This window comes from Marmota flaviventris, chromosome 2, assembly GCF_047511675.1.
Source record: "Marmota flaviventris isolate mMarFla1 chromosome 2, mMarFla1.hap1, whole genome shotgun sequence".
Taxonomy (NCBI): domain Eukaryota; kingdom Metazoa; phylum Chordata; class Mammalia; order Rodentia; family Sciuridae; genus Marmota; species Marmota flaviventris.
The window spans coordinates 88,620,000-88,641,159 of NC_092499.1; the positions used below are offsets into that span (position 1 = coordinate 88,620,000).

The 21,160-nt window shown below is 35.0% G+C and overlaps 1 protein-coding gene across 1 annotated transcript in view; it reads right to left on the minus strand.

The window, feature by feature from the left end:
• The window catches only part of Fsip1 (fibrous sheath interacting protein 1), a 200,226-nt gene that overhangs the window by 113,348 nt on the left and 65,718 nt on the right, over positions 1-21,160 (minus strand). The window contains exon 12 of the mRNA XM_071608080.1: positions 7,302-7,439. Coding sequence (XP_071464181.1) covers positions 7,302-7,439 — 138 coding nt within the window. The remainder of the gene's footprint in view (positions 1-7,301; positions 7,440-21,160) is intronic.

The following is a 21,160-nucleotide window of genomic DNA, read 5'->3' on the forward strand; positions in this document are numbered from 1 at the left end:
ATCTCCTTCTCAAAATTTCAAAACCAGATATTTTGCAACATTACTGTACATACACCTGCTATCACCAATAGAAGGAAGAATCGAGGTTGCATAAAAATACCAACTTTATGTTTAAATGTTATTATTTTAACCATCTTCCTAAAAACTATCACAAATTAAAAGGGGAAAAAAGATTAAAATCATTTCTACAGTTCTAAACAATGACACTAGAGAACACACACTACTTTTTCAGTTCAGGCCTTCATTAATGTATTAATATCAAAGCACAGGCTGGGGATGTGGCTCAAGCGGTAGCGTACTCGCCTGGCATGAGTGCGGCCCGGGTTCGATCCTCAACACCACATACAAACCAAGATGTTGTGTCCGCCGAGAACTAAAATAAATAAATATTAAAAGATATTCTCTCTCTCTCTCTCTCTCTCTCTAAAAAAAAAAAAAAAAATATCAAAGCACACTAGTCAGTCTTCCTATTTAACCACTAGCAGGTCAGGTTTGTCTGGAGGTATGCTAACTTTTGAAAACAATGTACATCTGGTTGATAGTAGCTTAAAGGTTTTAAAATGAAACCTACATTTTTGGTGGCCACAAATCTGAGCTAAAAAATGGCTGATTTACAAAGTTCTGTTTTTAGAGAGGTCAGATTTATTTAAAAGTTCAGGTTAAGGTATCAGAACTAAGGAATGACTCAAGTCTACTATTAATATTTGTGAGGTTTTTAAAAAATCATTTAACTATTCAATATCTTTGTTTCTAATTCATAGAACTGGCCCACGTGACCACTAAAGCCCCTTCAGCTCTCGCATTCTAAAATTCTGATTCTATAGCATGCTTAACAATGGAAGGTAGACCCTTCATCCAGAAGAAATCCCCTACTGACTGGGGTCCATATACTCTTGTACCAGGTTAAATGACAAGAGCATGTCAAAATAAAGAATAAGAACACAAGGATTTACCATTCTTTGTGAACCACATTCTTATCATCAATGCTCAGCAACAGAGCTTAGGGTGCTAAACATTCTGATGCAATAATAATGCAGTTCACCAAACAAGGCCAAGCTCAGAGGTTTCCAGGAAACCAAAAAGGGAAAGAATGTAGAAAGAAATAGTAGACACTTCAAATTGAAAATAATGAATGAAGTTCAATCTGAGAATAAAAAGGAGACACAATAAAGACCTAACAAGTGTGGTCAATGCATTTAGAATTATTAGAACCATGGAAAGCTTTTCCTAACATTACTAACAAACCATCTTAGAGAACTATTCTCATAAAAGGTTCAATGACATAAAATCAGATTACTGATTCTTCTTTGGAAATGCAAATCTAAAATTAAATCATATTGATTTGTGAAAAGCATAATTACCATATATCTTCATTAAAGGCATTTTTACCTTGCCCTAGAAATTAAAAATGTTCTTTAAAAAAAATCCTTATTATCATAGTGGAACATTCAATACTCCAGGAAAATAAGACAAAACATGAATTATTGTTACTATTTATTTAAATTACTGAAGAAATTCATCATTACATTAATGAGTTAAAACATCTCTACATAAAACAGTGAAACTATAAAATATCCTCAATTATGAATCCCCTATTCTTTAGGGAAAAATAATTAATCAAGGTAAGTCATTAACATATATTCTATTTCCCTTTCGGGTGAATGTGGATGTATGTGTGAGAGAGAGAGATTACATATTTGTAATTGGTAAACTTATTTTTATGTTTTGTAGCATGTTTGTCCAATTAAAAGTACTACATTGACAAAGTCTTTGTACTTGTCATTTTTATCATCCTACCACAGTACTAATTGGGTTAGTATCCTGCAAGTTGATTTGGAATTCCTTCATTTGAGAGCATTTAAGTAGTTTCCTATATTGTTTGACTTGGTTTTCCTTGGGTGTTATTTTTTTGAAAATATTTCTGAAAGTAAAATTATATCAGTAAACATATAAATAATATGATAGCCCCATTATATTTGTTAATTGTTTTTCAAGGGGAAATATAACCTATTTTAAAAGCTACCAATAAAGTTCAAATATTATTGCCCCACATTCACACCATTAGCACCTCACATAATTATATCATATTGTTGTTTGTGCTGGGCTGACAAGTGTACATAGTGCGTAAAGTTTGTTCAAATATGAATTTAATTGCTAGTAAGGTTGAATAATATTCCTTGTGATAATTCCCTCTGATTTTCTAAATATTTAAAGTCTACTTATTGAGATAATAGTGATATTTTGTATGCATTAATATTTACCATATTTATAAACATTAATTTTTTTTCTGTCTACAAATGCAATCTATGTATATTTCAGAAAGTCAAGAAATACAGAAAAACACCAGGATAATGTAAAATCACCCATAATCTCAACATATTGTTCCATTTAAATAATGTGTATATAAAAAGTGAATTTCCTTTCTTTACCTCTCCACCCATCCCCATTCCCATCATTGTTAGGTAATCATAATTAAGCAATTGGTATCATGTTCTAAGATTTTTCTATGACTTTTGCTTATAAAAATGAAATCACACTAATCATTGTCTTATGGTTCTTTCTTTTTAACATACTATCATAGACATCTTTTCAAGACATGTAGACCTAACCTTATTCTTTTGATAGGCTCATGATATTCCATGCTGTGTATATACAAGTTATACAAAGAGGGGCCCTGAACTACTATATATAATATTATATATATATATATATATATATATATATATATATATATATATATATATATATGGTATGCATGTTACATTTTGTGATGGTTTGGATATAAAGTGTCATCTACAGGTGAGTATGTTGAAGGCTTGGTCTGAGGGCAGCAAGTTTGAGAGGTAGAGCCTTTTGGAAGTGATTGGATCAAGAGGACTCATCTCCTTATCAGTGGCTTAATCCATTAATAGCGGAAATGGACTACTGTGAGGCAGTGGAAACTACAGGTGGGAACTGGTTGAAGCAGGTGGGTCACTGTGGGTGTGCGCTGAAAGGGTATTTCTTGTCCCCCAGATCCTTCTCTCTCTGCTTCCTGACTGCCATAAGCTAAGCAGTTTTCCTCCATCAGTGCCATCCTCCACAACATGCTACCTCAGGCCCAAAGCAATGGAAAGAGCCAAAAATGAACTGAAACTTGTGAAGCCAGGAACAAAAATCTTTCCTCCTCTAGGCTGTTTTTGTTGGTTATTTGTCACAGTGACAAAAATTAACACATTTGTTTCAGTTATGAACTCATAAGTAGCACCAATTTCCCTTATTCTCTCTCTCTCTTTTCTAAAAATAGTTTTTTAGTTGTAGATGAACACAATACCTTTATTTTGTTTATTTTTTTAATGTGGTGCCAGATCGAGCCCAGTGCCTCATGCATGCTTGGCAAGCGCTCTACCACTAAGCCACAACCCGGCCCTCCCTTGCTCTCTTGATCTTCCATTGCAATGCCAAATCTCTCCAAATCCCTGCCTCAACTCATCACCCATTATCTCCATTTTAGAGGACTACTAAGGGCTGTCAAGAGAATCTTTCAAATATGGCTAAGTAGCTCCAACCTCACCTGGGTTATTTTAATTTTTTATCATTGTATTGTTCTCATCATCGAAAGGTCTATTGAAATCCTTTCCTACTCTATATTACCCTCTCACCCTGATCAAATAACTTGCTCTATAACTTACAGAGTAACTTTTTACTTCCTCTTCATCTCTCAATTGCCTTTCTTGACCTACCCTTCCTTTCTTTCATCCTGAGTTAGAAAAAGGACATTTTAGGTCTTGTCTAGGGATTATCCTACCATCTTCAATTTCACCCTCTGTACCATTTCCTCTTCCTTCTTATCCTAGAAACAAGTTTATGTATTCTTTTGATAGGCTCATGATATTCCATGAGCCTATCAAATATTAATAATAATATTAATAATTGATATTATATTATAATTAATATCAATAATTGATATTATTAATATCAATGGTTGATAATATTAATTATTAATATTATTAATATTTGATGGGCTCATATTAATAATGCTAATAATAACAAAAATAATATGTAAATAGCACTTAAAATGTTCTAGGAGGCCTATTCTAAGTACTGTGTATGTGTATAAATTGAATCTTTATAAAAGCCTTAAGATATAAGTATTAATTATAATTATCCTCATTTCATAGATGAGGAAACTGAAGCATAGAGAAATCAGGTGATCTGACTAAGGTTGAAAGCTATTAAATGCAGAGTTGAGATTAAAACCCAAACAGTTTGGGTCCACTATGCCCCATGTGTATAGAAGCTTATATAAAAGGACTATAACTCAGGGGAGTAATGTAAAGCAGAGTGGGTTTAGAAAACTGGATGGGTAGAGAAGCCTATAGAATACCCAAAACAATGGAAAGCAACTCTTTGAGCTTAATAGAAAAATCAGGATTTATAGATACCTGAGATCATTTGATATTTGTGTGATAAATAATTGAGAGTTTATAAAGGCTTGTCTTACACAGCCACTTTGCAGAGCACCCGTATCCCTATGCAATTTCATATGAAGTTTGGAAGCTTCAACGTCAATTCATTGTGTCTACTTTCCTTAGCTTCTAATAGCTAAATCTATTGATATTAACAATATTACCACCACTTACAGAATAAATTGGATCCTATTTCCTCAACAAATCTTGACCAAGACAAATGAGCATCAGCAGCCACAGCCTACTATCCAAAACAGAATTAAGACATTTTTTCCATCCTTTACTGACAAATCAACCCTGGGATCAGGCATTCAGGGCTCCTATATTACCCTTAGTTCATTCTTTTCCATACCTAACACTGAATACGAATTTGATCCTTGAGTCATCAATTCAGCAGCCACACATCACCTTTTTTCTCCAAAACCTATGATCCTGAAAGGATGTTCCATGCAGGAGTGAGAATAAGATAAAACTGCATAATAAGCCATTTTTAGAAGTTGGCATTCAAAAACCATATTCTCTGGTTGGTAAGCAGTAGACTAATTTTTATATGTAAAAGACAATCTCACATTTTCCTAAAAAGTGTTACTATACTTCCAAAAGTAACTTTCAATGGAAGATTAATTAATACCAAACATTTAAGTAGCATACAAACTGAGCCTTAGGTACTATACTATAATATCACTTCTCAAAAGCAAGAATCACAGGTAAAACAACAGAGGTCATCTAGCTCAACTCTCTTTATTTGAAAGTATAAAAACCAAGTCTCTAAGAGACAAAATTATTTATTCAAGGTCACAGAGCAGGGTACTGATAAGATTGAAACAATGACTCAGGTCTCTAGTTTCCCAATCTAAAAAGTATCAGATGTCCATGAGGTATATTGAATTTTAAAGAATTTGAAAAAGATCATGTAGTACACAATATGAATCCATAAACTGTTATGAAATACTAAGCAATTAAAACATGAAAACAACCTCTGACAGTGTTTACTATAAAACACAAAATTATGAAATTAAAATTTATATAGGAGAGCCAAACATTTGCTCATGAATATCATTGGTCACAACAAATCTACCACCTTTTAATCTCATATACATATATATAATATATATAATATATATATTCAATAATTATTGTTCTCTACTTATATATCATTCTTTTCCACTTAGATAACCACCACCTCTTTTCTTTCCATGTAAAAAATAATCTAATGTGTTCACTGAAGAAGAAAAAAGCATTTTATGAAGGTACAAAGTATAAAAAATCACTCAAAAGTCCAGCAACCAGCTGGGCATAATGACACACACCCATAATCCCAGCAACTCAGGAGGCTGAAGCAGGAGGATCATGAGTTCAAGGCCAGGCTAAACAACATAGTGAGACCCTATCTCCAAAAATAAAAATAAAAAGGCCTGGAGATGTAGCTCAGTGGTAAAGCATTCCTGTGTTCAATCTCTAATACAAAAAAAAAATCTAGCTACCAGAAATAACTAATATTAGTATCTTGTAAACTTAATTCATTCCAGCCATCTCTCTTAAGCATATAAATCTTAATACACAAATGGTTTTACAAAAGTGGGCTCATATACTATATTTAACAAATATAACAAATTAATTTCACCTGAATTTAACAGAATTAAAACAAATATAAAATTAAAGAAATTCTCAACTTAAATTTTCCCCCATAAGAGTTTAATTCTAAAAAAATCCTCCTAAAATTAAAGATAATTATGGAAAACATTGAAGAGGCTGGTGTAATTTTTTTCTAGCTTCATGTTTTAATTAGAGACTATATGGAAGTTCAGTATAAAAGATGAAACTAGAAAACTTGAGTTCCTTTACTTCTATTTATATTACTTCTACATAACAGACAATGAACAACCAAATCCCACTATTTATGAAATTCCTTTAAGTGTTGCCAAACTTCATATTACACAGGAATAATATATAATGGTTCTTAAAGGACTCACATTTTGAAACAAAAACTAAATAATGGTAGAGACACAGTAAAAAAGAACAGATACATGTTCAAGGCTAGTAATAAATGGTCAGTGCCTTAGTCCTTTGGACTTCTATTACATAATACCAACAGTTTGATGGCTTATGAACAGCAAAAATTTATTTCTTACAGTTCTAGAAACTGGGAAGTCTAAGATCAAGGTGCCAAGAGATTTGGTATCTGGTGAGGAACTGTTATCTGGTCTGTTTAAAATGTTTAATTCATTTAAATATTCTGCATAAAATCACAGCTATAAAATTATAGTTTAATTTAGAACTATTTCTTTTTGTCAATATTTAACAAAAAGAATTAAATACTTATCATACATCTTCAAAAAAACGAACTTTCATCATCATCTTTAAATTGTGAGTAAGAAAAACATGCAGTATTATCAAAATGATTTTGAATGTATTAAAATTAATTATTAATATAGTATTAGTTATGAACAAAATGGGACTGTTTAAGCTGTAAGTTCAATATATAAGAATGGTTTTATGAAGAACAATCAAATTTTTTCATAAAATATTTGTATCACTAATTGGACAGACTATCTGGATTATGGACCATTATTGAGGAAGTATTTGACAGTTTTATAATGTTATATAAACTGCTTAAGTATAATACCATTTTAAGTCCTACAAATCATATATTTACCTTTTACTTAAATTCTTACTGACAAATTAACGTCTGATTTAACACATAAGAATGGTCATAAAACAGTCAAAGGACACCAATTTAAAAAAGAAAACAACAAACAAAACAAAAATAGAAAAAATACAGTTCTAAGGAAACTGAAACACTTTTTAGTACAAACACTGGTTACAATTAAACTTTAAATAAAAAAGACTTACCACATTTTCCTTGATCTTTCTCAGCTTTTCATCTATCTCTCTCAGTCGATTTTGCTGATCCCGTTCCTCTTTGTTTTTCTGCAGGACTCTTTCTCCTGGAGTTATTTCTGTATCTTTTTCATCATGAAGGTCATGTTCCTATTTTAAAAAATATAAAATAATTCACAGGTTGGTAATGCACAGCTGTCACAGACCCCTCCTCCTAAGCAACTGAGCCTTAAGGGTCAGTTGTGCTTTTTATTTGTACAAGGGGTTGAACCCAGAGGTGCTTAACCATTGAGCTAGATCTCCGGCCCTTTTTATATTTTATTTAGAAACAAGGTCTTACTAAGTTGCTTAGGGCCTCACTAAGTTGCTGAGGCTGGCTTTGAACTCTAGATTCTCCTGTTTCATCCTCCCCAGCCACTGTGATTTCAAGTGTCTGCCCCTGTACCCAGCCAGTTGTGCTTTTTTACAAAATTCCTTCCCTTCAAAACCACACCTATTAATTCTTTAAAACATTCCTGTTTGAAAGAGTAACAGTCCAACCACACATAAAACAAGTAGGAAAATAAACTCAACTTCTGCAATTACCTGAAAAGCAGAAAGATACAATGCAAAGAGCCATGGCCAGGTTGGGACCTGGATTCTGGTGCCTTCTCTAATAATTATCAGCTTGAGATCTTGGACAAACTTCAAATTCATCATAAGTAAATAATAAATTTTAAACCTGGCTATCTGTATTATTACAGCCAGGTATATAGTAAATGGAAGAAAACAGGGCTTGGTAACTTCAGAAGTTTGAATCTTGACTATTTTGTTCCTGATCTCACAGAAATGAATTAACTTTTCTAAACCTCAGTTTCATCAACTTAAATTACAATAATAATGAGATCTAGTCTAAAATTCATCACATAATAGACATGAAACAAATTTAAGTGTGATAAATGTGAGCTATGTCCTTTGAAAAGAATAAGCATTATATAATGAAAGTACTTCACTGATACCAGTAAATATTGATATTGACAGAATCACATTTGCCGAAAGTTGATGCTTTTTCTAAGTGATAAAAATGGGTATTGGGGGCAGTAAGTTGATTCTATATCTAAAACTAAATTTCCTCTCTTCTCTCCCATAGAACTTCTATTCTGTGTTGCCACAAAGAAAATTAGTATAAATGACAGTTTTGAAGTTACTCAAGCCAGAATCCTACTGCTCCCCCATTCCTTACACACAGTTGGTCATCAAGAATGCTCACTATTCTAATTTCTAGCATCTCTATAACAAAGGCACTTCATTTTTTTTCTCACTGCCTTAGCTCAGACCTCATCATTCATTGGTAATTTTCAAACTCTAGCATGCTTCAAAATCATCTGCAGAGCCTTGAAAACGTGCAAAAGCCCAGCCACCATGTGAGAGATTCTGATTCAAAAGGTAAAAGTGAAGTACTAATGACCTAAAGTACAACTACTTCAAATTTGAGAATCAATGACTTAACGTGACTGCTTGAGCCTCTTAACTGGTCTCAGTGCTACCAGTTGCCTCATTTACTTCATCCTTTGCAGAAAAGCCATGGAACAAGGCATAAAGTGTTCAAAGTCTGGGCCCTGCCTATAAGATTCTTCAGTTTTAGCTCCCACTGTTTGGATCTCAGACTCAAAATTCCAGGCATATTCACTACTTGTAGTTCTCTGCCACTCCATGCCTCCATCTTCCAACTCCTTGTGGAGACTCCTACCTATTTTGAGCCTAGCTCCAGAATATTTACACTATAAAGTATTACCTGGCATATCCAGATACGACAAATTATTCTCTTAGACATGCCCCATGTTCCTTTATTGCACATACCACATTGTCATTGCCTAGACAGTGACATGACTGACCCTACTCTTCAGGTACTCATTGAGGTACTCTGTACCTCAATGCAAACATTCTGAAGCTATGTAAGTTCTTGCCAATAAAGTGTAATTTTGGTTCTCAGAACATTGATCACAACTAATATTTGATTATGAATGTCAATGAAATTCAACTGAATAAAATTCTAATGAGCAAACTATTAAAATAATATACCGATTTTAAGAATTACATTTTGTTTCAGGTCTCACTTCTGAGCTCTAAATCTGTATAAGCATCCAGAGACTGAATTATTATCAAGAATATTTTGGAGAAAAGGTAGCCTTTTTAACAAATGGTGCTGGGAAAACTGGAAATCTATATGTACCCCTATCTCTTACCCTGCACAACAGTCAACTCAAAGTAGACAATACCTAGGAATTAGACTAAAAACTTTGCAATTGCTAGGGGAAAAAAAATGTAGGTTCAACACTCCAATATGCCAGCCCAAGAAACAACTTCCTTAATAAGATTCCTAAAGCACAAGAAATAAAACCAAAAATCAATAAGAGGGATGGCATTAAATTAAAAGGCTTCTGCACAGCAAAGGAGAGGATTAAGTTGTAATATTTGAAGAAAATCATGTAATGAAAGCAGAGGCCAAGAGGAAGCAAGAAAATGTAGTCACGGATGCTGGGAAATGATTTTATGGAGAATTCAGCAAAAGCTCTCCCTGATAAGCACAGAATATCTAAAGGAGCCAGAAGAAGAGAATTATCCCTGAGGAAAATTGATATTTGTTGACTTGACTAATTGATTGCCAAAAGATTCTGAGTTCATCCTTAGAAAAATATCCGTGGTGTTGACTGAGCCAACAGGGGTCTTTGAAGTTAAATAAACTCATTTTCAAAAGTCAAATACAGAGGAAATTACTCATAGCTTCCTAAGTTATCTGATATGCAAATAAAGCATATATTAAGGATCGCAAACCTGCCTGGATAAAGCCAGCCTGTTCTGCATTTTCAGACTAGCAGCATTCTACTATCTCCTCTGATTTGATGGGTCATTTGCCTGGCCATACCAAAGTAGGGAGGAAATCTTTCAAGATTGTTTTTATCATTTTGGGAAACAGTTATAAAGTTAAAGACACCTTGACTGCATCAGAGTCTTAACAAAAAAAAAAAAAAAATGTAAACTTCAAAAAAAAATCTGTAAAATATAGGTGCAAGAGCCATTCCAAGATTTAACTGAGAATGTTTGACAGGTTGGCAACAAAGACCTCTAAAGTAACTTCCTGTTCATTCCTCAATTCAAAACTCATACTCCTGTGGCATGCTTCTGTAGCTTGGGAGAATGAGTTTGGTCAGTAAGAGTTCTGTACTTGTGACCAGCACATTGAAAAATTCCTATATTCCTGTTCTTAATCACTGTATTAAGTAAATATGCAGTTAAATGGACTCTGTGGCCATTATTAGAACTGTGCAAATCCTTGGAGTCAGCAAAATAATGTTTTTCGGGATTACATGTCAAACAATTGTCTATATTTACTCTATTTGAGCTCATGTTGAGACAGGAAGAGACCAAAAAAAGTTAATTGTTGCTTCCAACAATAGCACCTTGGCAAGAAAAGAGATAAATACGACTCCAATTTTCTTCAATCAAATGTGTATTAACTTCTTGTTGGTCTCACCAAATTGTGTAAAATGGTATTAGTATACTAAGAACAAGAAAATAAATCAAATTAAGGAGAACTTTTATATTCAATTATATTCATTGGTTTAAGAAATTCCTTTTATCAATGAGACCCATTTCTGAAGACTATCCTCCAACTAGGGAAAAAAAAAAAACTAACCATGAGCTGGAATCCTAGATTTAGTAAGGCTGATTATCTAAGAGATGAATAAACTACACTTCTTGATAAGAGCCAAATGGAATAGAATTTATTATTGAATCCAGTTGCTAAAGATTTAAGAAACTGAATGCCTACATAACTCCTGTATCTTAGATTTTTCTGGAGAAAGGTAAAATCTAATTTATCTACAAATAATAAAAACTAAATCATGAACATCACTCAAGTCTATGGTGGGATTTACAAGACATAGAAAGAACTGATTTGTTGGAGAGTTAAGAAATGGATACAGAAAGGTATGCACAGTTAACCACAGATCTTAAGGAAAAAATGCTTCAATTAGTTCTCTTTTGCTAAGATGAAATAAAAATAAAAAGCAGGATGTAAAAACTACAACCACATGATATTATTAGCATTACAGCAATAACAGTAATATACCATTCTTTCCTTTGAATGTGGTCATGTGCTTTGTTTTCAACAAAGGAAATAAGATATGTAACAGCCAAATGCAGCTTTTAAAATACTGCCATAAAAGTTAAGGACCAGGCAGGACCATCTATATGAAAACATCATAATAAGAAAGTTCATAAGGAAAAGGAGACTTTTTATCTGCTTCTTTCACAATAACCAACACTTCCTTAATCTCTGAGCCATATTTCTAGAGTCCCTCAAGTTATTCTGACTTAGCTATGTTCATCATCTTAGGTTTCGTGTCCACCAATTTATCAACACATAGTTACCATAGACAGAAAGTCTGTGGGTTTCAACTTGTTAAGTAAACTGTTTTCTTGACAACTCAGTATCAAATGATGAATACTGCTGCAAAGTAAAGAATCTGAGCCGGTGCAATAGCAAATGCCTATAATCCCACAGACTTGGGAGGCTGAGGCAAGAGGATCACAAGTTAGAGGTCAGCCTCAGTAACTTAGTGAGACCCTGTCTCAAAATAAAAACAAAAAGAGCTGGTGATATATCTCAATGGTAGAGGGCTAGTAATCGGAGAAAAAAAAAGTAGAGAATCTGTGCCCCATAAAAAGCCATAGTTCCTGCTCAATTGAATCTAGTACAGTAGTTGCCAACTAAGGATTCACATCTAATGTTGCTATATTTTCTTCTTTTTCAAGAGAAACTAGAAATTTAGATTTTTTATGTGAATTTGCCTAATTTTTAAATGTAGACTAAAAATGTTTGTGAACACTTTGTGGGTTTTAGCCTCCTATGGGCCACTAATCTTCATCCTCTTAGTGTATGAAGGCAATCTTCTGTGTCTCTGACGTCTTCTCCTTCCTGCTCTAGGTCCTCTTCCTAGCCCAGTCCCTCTCTTACAAAAACAGACTTTCTTGATATTCATTATGGATGTTCTCACTCCTCTGAACCACCAAACCACTTTACTTGCAATCTTCTACACCACTTACCTACATTGTCTTATACCACAGTATCCTATGTGTATTTAATATCTCCCATAAGGAAACAAGTTCTTTAAATCACTTATTATAACAATATTAATTTAATCGATTGAATTCTGTCTCAAATATTGTGCTATTTTATATATATGCATATATAAATTACATATATAACACATGTATATTAATCCAGTTACTCTTCACAAGAACCCTCTTATCATCATTTTATAAATGAGGAAACTAAGGTTTAAAGACATTCTAATTAATGCCCAAGTTCACAGAACTAGTAAATGGTAGAGTCAAACCTTCAAGTAAGGCTTTTGTAGTCCAAAGTACTATATTTTCCTGACTTATGTTTAAGCTCCCTACATTTTCTTGCATTCAACAAGCACTTGATTACTATTTGATGAATTGTTTAAAAACAGAAATCTATATTCCACTTAAAATAAATGCTGAAAGAGCATGAAGAAAAAATAGTGATGAGTAAATGGTTTTCAGAAGGGTTAAAAAATAAAAATGAGGGCTAGAGTGTTTGCTTACCATGTTTGAGGCACTGGGTTTGATTCTCAGCACCACATATAAATAAATAAATAAAGGTCCATCAACAACTAATAAAAAAATTAAAAATAAATAAATAAAAATGAGGTGGATATACAGTATGAATATTTGGGTTCCGCAATAAATTGGAGCCCATTCATCAACTAGATAGATACACAGGGCTTATCCAAGGTAGTTTCAGTATATTTATTCCAAAAGTATTCCAACACAAAAATAATATCCATAAGATAATTTCCCTTGTTAGCATTTCTGCCTTAAAAATTCAATGTGTAATTTGGTTTTAGTTAGAAATGAGGAAATGCCAAGAGGAAATTGAACTAAAGCTCAAAAGATTTTCTTTTTTTCATACAAGAAGCATCAATTACTACTCTTCAACAACTATAATGTTACATTTCTATTTCTTCATCCAATGGGAATCCCAAAATACAATTTTCTCTTTGTAAATACATGTGGCGTCACATAAAAATACATAATCTCAGTATGTAACAACAAAATCAGTTTACTGATTTTCCCTTTCATTATTTTTTAAATATTTTATCTGAACCATAAATGTGGACTCTGAAAATGTGATGTAGATAATAATGATGGAATCTGACAATATTCATGCTTTATTTAAAGTTCTAATGGCTGAACAAATCTCTAAATCTCAGTCTCTCTTTCAAGAATAATATTTGACAGCCATGAAACAGACATTTTCTATCTTTAAGACCATTTTTTAACTTTGAGATCTCAGCTATCCTTGAAATCTAACAACAACTGCCGCAGTCTGGCTGGGCACAAATGCCGCAGTCTGGCTGGGCACACAATCACGAGCCACCACACAGCTTGTAGATTCAAACAGCAACTCTTTATTCCCAAACTCACACCAGCCGTCTACAATCACGTTCTGGGGAAATCCACGTTCTCTGCCCAAATCCACTCCCACTGGGCTTCTGTCTCCCAAAAAATACTGTCTGAATCCCGTGAGAACTCAAGGGGAACTCAGGCAGCAGGATACGCCCTATTCCCAGCAGGAATAATCTTAAACCTGGAACGCCCTAAACCCGACCTTGCTCAAGGACCAGGGCGGATTAGGGTGTTCCACACAGCTTGTAGATTCAAACAGCAAATCAAAAAGTTAAACAACAACAAAAAAATAACCCAATCAACAAATGGGCAAGGTCACCTACATGCAATGTCACTGCAAAATGTCCTATTTCCACGAGTCCTTCCACTAAGCAACATGGGGTAAGCTGTGTGGTGGCTCATGATTGTGTGCCCAGCCAGACTGCGGCAAACAACAACAAATCAGCTGAAACATGAAAAGAACAAAGAGTATCTCTTAACAATTTTATCACCCTATCTTGACTTTCTCCTTTTGAAAAATGGAATCTAGTAACATAAATAAACTAGCATAACTCATGGGCCAAGGACCTAAAGTAAAAGTTTTGTGGTATATTTGGGAGAAAGATTCCAATTCTCTCTGTTTTCCATGAACTCTTAACCCAATCCAGATACTAGTGGTGGGAACATACCACCATTCCTGCTGTCTCAAGGTCATAAGCCATGGGGCCTGACCCTTAAAAACACAACCTAAGAAAGCAGAGATGGCTCTACAAAGGTTCTACTAGCCAACAGACTGTTTCTTTGGAATATCATGACTCTGTTACTTTCTCCTAAGGTAGTTTCAACTGGGAGAAAGGACACACCATAAATCAGAATTATTACCTACAGGTTGCTGATATTTCAATCTATGATTGTACAAAACATGATTTGGTGAAACCTATACAAAGCTGGTAGAGGGACAGTGGGTAACAAAAGATGGGACATTTTTCCACTTCAGACTACCACCCAATCCCAAACTACATGAAGTAGTGAAATAGAGGAGGAGAGGGAAAAAATTATTTTCCAAAGCATTGCTACTCTCTGTATTCTACACCTTCTACCAGTTTTGTAAAGAATATTTGAGGGAATTATGCAGAGAAGAAACACATTCATCTCAAAAGTATCATCGGAGGGAGATTCAAAGTGGTGGATTAGAAGAAGGTTGAATTTCTAGTAGCCCCATGTTTAGGAATCAAGCAGCAAGAGTACTGCTTCTCAGTGAGGCGGATGAAAGAGGGAATTTCACTAAAATACTGGTCAGTCAGATTATCTTAGAGGCTCAGAAATTTGGATACACTGAACAAAGAAGAACAAGTACACTGGAACCCACTGGTGTGGCTACGCTGGTTCACTACAAAGGGAAGGGATAACAAAGAGAAACACAATGGAGAAATTTGGTGTGAAAAAAAAAAAAAGAGATCAGAAAAGCATCCTGAACTTAGCTATACTATGAGCTGGTCTGAAAAGTTCTCTGTTTCTCAACCAGCCTCAGAGAGCTGAGGCAGCAGCCCTCTTAGGTGGCCATGCTGCAACTCACTGCTATGGAACCCAAGAGATAACAGCAAACACTGCCAGACTAACCTAGCAAGTGTCTACTATGTAGTCTAGGGTGTACCCAGCAGAATATGAGTGAAACCAGCACAGAGAAGATTATACCCAAAGGGATTCATGTCAAAAAAGTGAAGGGGAGCCCAACTCACTTTTCCTTTGAGTCTGGCAGCTCACTTGACCAGCTGAAATGGGTTGGAAATCTGAACAGGCAATTGCGAATACACTCAGGGACTAAACCTAGAAAGTCTATATTCATGGGCAACAGAGTCTGTGAAGGATTGGCTCCCCTGCCCCACAAGAAGGACTATTTGGAGGCTTCTGAGATCCAGACTCTTGACAGAGATCTGCAACTGATAGGTCGTAGGAGTGTGTTGATCTCTCCAAAGCAGATATCACCCAACAAAGTCCCTAAGGCCTGATTAGACCTAAGTCCCAGCCACTGGAACTCATCCTGTATAACTATGCAGCAGCCTCATCCTGGAAGTACATCAAGCTAGTGTGTGTAGACAATATTTCAACTAACAGTATGTCCCATTCCATCCTACCATATACTGGTGAGAAGGGAACCTGAGAAATAGTTCAACCAGCATCAGTCTTAGGCCATTTCAAATAGCAGCTCTCTGAACAATACAAAAAGAGGAAGGGGTTATAACCCCAGCCCTTCCATGCTCCTCCCCCTTCTCTAATAGTCCAAGAAGAAATGGAAAGAAAAGCAGTTGGGCATAGGCAGTGACCATCCATTCATTTTATTTTGACTACCTCAGTAGAGACAATTCCTACATTTTTCATTAAGAATCTTTTGCTGTGTGTGTGTGTGTGTCTGTGTGTGTGTGTGTTCTTGCTTTGTTGATTGGTTTGTGGACATATACAAACACATATTTATTTATTATATTATATACACACACACACACACACACACACACATATTTATTTCTTTTTTCTCATTTTTGGGGGGAGGTACTAGGAGTTGAACCCAGGGTGCTTAACCACATCCCCAGCCCTTTTGTTATTTTTTATTTTAAGACACAGTCTCAGTAAGTTTCTTAGCTCTCTAAGTTGCTGAGGCTGGTTTTGAATTTGCAATCCTCCTGCCTCAGCCTCTAGAGTCACTGGGATTATAGGAATGTATCACAATGCCTGACTCTTTTTTCTCATTTTTAGCAATTTTTTTAATGTAGTTATCTTTTCTTGCCTTGTCTTTGGGGGTTAGGGTTTGGGGTTTGCATAATTTGATTTTCTTTTATTTTGTTTCATTTGTTTCTTTCTCTACCCCTATTTCCTCCTCCTGCCAACAGTCAAAATTATCATTATCCTCTTTTTTCTCCCTTTATTTCTATTTTTTCTCCTCCTTCCTTAACCATTGCCTGCTATGTCTCTTTTGCATTTTCTCTGTTCACCTTTGAAATTGTAAACTCTTTTCTATCTCCCTATCACATTTTCTTTTCTCTTGATTAACAATATTTTTATCATCTTTTAGAACAAATTGGTTTATATAACATTTACTCCCACCATTCATGCTCTTGCAATTATTACTGCTGTGTATGACGTACTTGACACCTCTTGTTGACTTTAATGCCAGATCTACTTTATGGTTACTTATTGTTTTTGCTGTTGGGCATTACTAACCCCATTATTTCCAGGTTTTATAATAATTAACATTGTAGATTTCATAGAGGAACCAGGCATTTATTTTGATGCTGTATATTATTTGCATTGGTTGTGGCTATTGTTTGTTTCCCCTTATTCTGTGAGATGCTGGGAAGCCACAAGAACACTACAAGTTCTCACAGTAGAGTCTCTGCTGCTAAACTATACTCAGCCAAGAGACAGCTTACCTTGTTCCACACACAAATTAACAACACTCATATTCAGCTATATTTTAATATAAAGAATAAAAGAGGGGAAAAAATAAACTAATGGCAGGCCTCAAGTAGAAACAGTTAGGGGTGGACCCTCAAGGTTCCCACTCATGGACATTGACTGCTACAGCAAAAACAGAGAGAACTGAACACAAAGGCTATGTATACCACAGCTATGAGGGGAGGTCTCAATATAGATCATCCTAGGGTACTTTGGCACTTGAAAACTATGTCCTAAAAAGGCCCACACATAAGAATAGAAGAGAAATTCCTCCTAACAGATGCATAAAACCCAACACAGAAATACAAGAAATATGAAAAACAAGGTAATATGACACTTCCTAAGTTCATAATACACCAGCAACTAACCCCAAAGATCCTGAAGTAAATAAAATATCAGATAAAAAAATTCAAAAGAATGATTATAAAAAATGATCAATGAATTCCAAGAGAACACAGAAAAACAACTGAATGAATTAAGGAAGTCAGTACAGGCTAAGAATGAGAAATTCATTAAGGAGTTAGAAATATTAAAAAAGAATCAAACAGAAATCTTGCAAATAAAAGACACAATAAACCAAATAACATGCTCAGTTGAAAGTGTCTCTAATACATAGATATGCTGAAGACAGAATCTCAGAGCTTGAAGTCAAAGGGACCAGCCTTAAACATTCAGATGATATTAAAGAATATAAATAACAATGATTAGAATATATAAGCATTCTGGAACAACATTAAGAGAGCAAATTTAAGAATCATTGGAATTGAGGAGGATTGTGAGATGCAGGATAATGGGATGGATAACCTCTTCATGGAATAATAACAGAAAATTTTCCAAACCATCAGAATGAGATGGACATCCAGTTACAGGAGGCATTCAGAACCCCAAATACAAAAGATCAAAAAAGAAACTCTCTGCAACATATTATAATTAAAATGCCTAACATACAGAACAAAAATAGAATTTTTTTTAAAACCTCAAGAGAAAAAGGTCAGATCACATTTATAGGCAAACCAAACAGAATCACTTCTAATTTCTAAGCAGAACTCCCTGCTCTCCCCAACAGGCACTAACCCAACACAGTGCTTGGAGCCATGTAGCCAGTCCATAGCTCGCAAAGCCTAGACCTGATCTGCTTGATACAAAACAGCTATCTGTGGCAGTTGTGCAAGACACAGAGCACAACCCACAAGACCTCCAGAGAGAGAGATTCCTAATTGGGAAGTAGAAAGGGAGGGGGTGAGTGAGACTAAATTAGAGATCAGGAATTGTGAGATCTACAAGTGATATAAGGAGATAGGACCAGCCACCCACATTACAAGAGCAAACCTCAAAGGAGATCCTTGGGGAGCAGTCTTCCAACAAGGAACAGCAAGTGCTATACCTCACCTCCAGAAGCTCCACCCCCAAGACCAACCCTCCCACCCTAATAACCTTGACCATCCTAAGGATGCAGATACCAGCAAATAACAGACAAACCCACCTACTGGATGAAAGGGGAAGCAGGAAAGATACTGAACTCCAACAAAAACTATCCATTAATTTTCCTTCAAATTTTTTTTTCTCTTTTCTCTCTCTTCTCCCACCCTCACATCCCCAACACTTGTGAAACCAAGTACTTTTCATGAATTAGTCTACTGAGGTCTGGGATGTCTGAATAGTATATTGCAGTTGTGTTATATATTCTTTTTTATTTTTACATTTTTTATTTTTCTTAATTTTTATGATTGTTTTTTGTACTGTCTTATTGTCTTCCCACTTACTTGTCTCCCTCAAATCACTTTCTCTCTTTTCTCCTGCTACAAGCCAACTTCTTTAGATTCCTCTTTCACACTTCCTAAGATCTAATAACTCTATATCCTCACCTTCTACCTCCTTAACATCTCATCCGACACCCCACCTCCAGTTCTCTCTTTGTCCACTATCAGAAACTGTAGACCTTTTTGCAAACCTACTGTTTATATTGTAGATAATAATTGAATTCACCATTTCTGTGTATTCTGACAAAACCATAAATGTCTTAACAGCAGTTATTTGGTTTAAGGCTCTATATTGTTTGTATTGGGATCTGTTAACATTGTTCGCCCCCTTAAAGGAGAGTTATTCGACCCCTGCAGGGACACTATAAGCCTATAGGGAAAAACTGTAACACCTTGGATCCGCAGTGCTATATGAGAAGACACATGAACAACATGAGAAAACAAGGGAAGAAAGTGCCCCGAACAAACCAAGATATGGCATTATTAGAATCCATGGCCAGCACAGCAGAAGAAATTACAGAGAAGAAGTTCAGGATGTACATAATTAAAATGTTCTATGAATCAAAGGATGATATAAGAGAGCAAATACAGGCAGCAAAAGATCATTTCAATAGAGAACTACATAAGCAAATACAGGAGGCAAAAGGCTACTTCAAGACAGAGATAGAGATTCTGGGGGGAAAAAAAAGTCAGAAATCCTGGAAATGAAGGAAACAATAATCCAAAACAAAAACTCAATAGAAAGCATCACCAACAGACTAGATCACTTGGAAGACAAAACATCAGATAATGAAGACAAAATATACAATCATGAAAACAAAGTTGACCACACAGTAAAGATGGTAAGAAACCATGAGCAGAACATCCAAGAATTATGGGATAACATCAAAAGAACAAAAGAATTATTAGAATAAAGGAAGGCGTAGAGTTACAAACCAAAGGAATAATCAATCTATTCAATGAAATAATATCAGAAAAAAAGACCCAAATTAATACAATTAGAGATGAAAAAGGAGAAATCACCACAGACATCACAGAAATCCATCAGGTTATTAGTTACTATTTTGAAAACTTATACTCCAATAAATTGGAAAATCTAGAAGAAATGTGTTCATTTGATCTGCCGAATTGAATCAAGGGTTCACACAAAACCTAAGCAGACCAATAACTTGAAATGATATAGAAGCAGTAACAAAAAGCCTTCCAATAAAGAAAAGCCCCAGACCAGAAGATTCTCAGCTGAATTCTACCAGACCTTTAAAGAACTAATGCCAATACTCCTCAAACATTTCATTAAATAGAAAAGGATGGAACACTTCCAAATTCATTCTATGAAGCCAGTATCACACTCATACATTGGTGTCCCGATAAGGACGCATCAAGGATAGAAAACTACGGACCAATATCCCTGATGAACTTAGATATAAAAATGCGGAGTATGACAAACCTGTAGTTGTGGCTCTATTCTCGTTGTTTTGAGGATCCTAAGCCTCATTTGTAGCAGTAAGCAAATCAAGCACTATGCTAAATGAATGAAACATGAAGCTGATGTTTGTTGCAGAAGCATCTGGACTTTGAGAGGAATTGTGCGCCAGGCCCATTTCTGTGTATTTGCATCCAACTGTAATGAGCCTATTTATGTCAAATTGGTGGAGTCCCTTTGTGCTGAACACCAAATCAATCTAATTAAGGTCAATGACAACAAGAAACTAGGAGAATGGGTAGGCCTCTATAAAATTGACCTAGAGGGCAAGCCCCGAAAAGTGGTTGGTTGCAGTTGTGTAGTTGTTAAGGATTATGGAAAAGAATCTCAGGCCAAGAATGTCATCGAAGAGTACTTCAAATACACCTGGAGACTGAACAATATGTTACTGAATGAACATTGGGTTGCAAAAGACATCAGGAGGAGATTTAAAAATTCTTAGAGGTAAATGAGAACACAGACACAACATATCGAAATCTCTGGGACACTGAAGGCAGTACTAAGAGGAAAGTTCATTGCATGGAGTTCATTCCTTAAAAGAATAAAAAGTCAACAAATAAATGACCTAACAGTACATCTCAAAGCCCTAGAAAAAGAAGAACAAATAAACTCCAAAAGCAGTAGAAGGCAGGAAACAATTAAAATTAGAGATGAAATCAAAACAAAAGAAGCAATTGAAAATATTGACAAAACAAAAAGTTGGTTCTTTGAAAAAATAA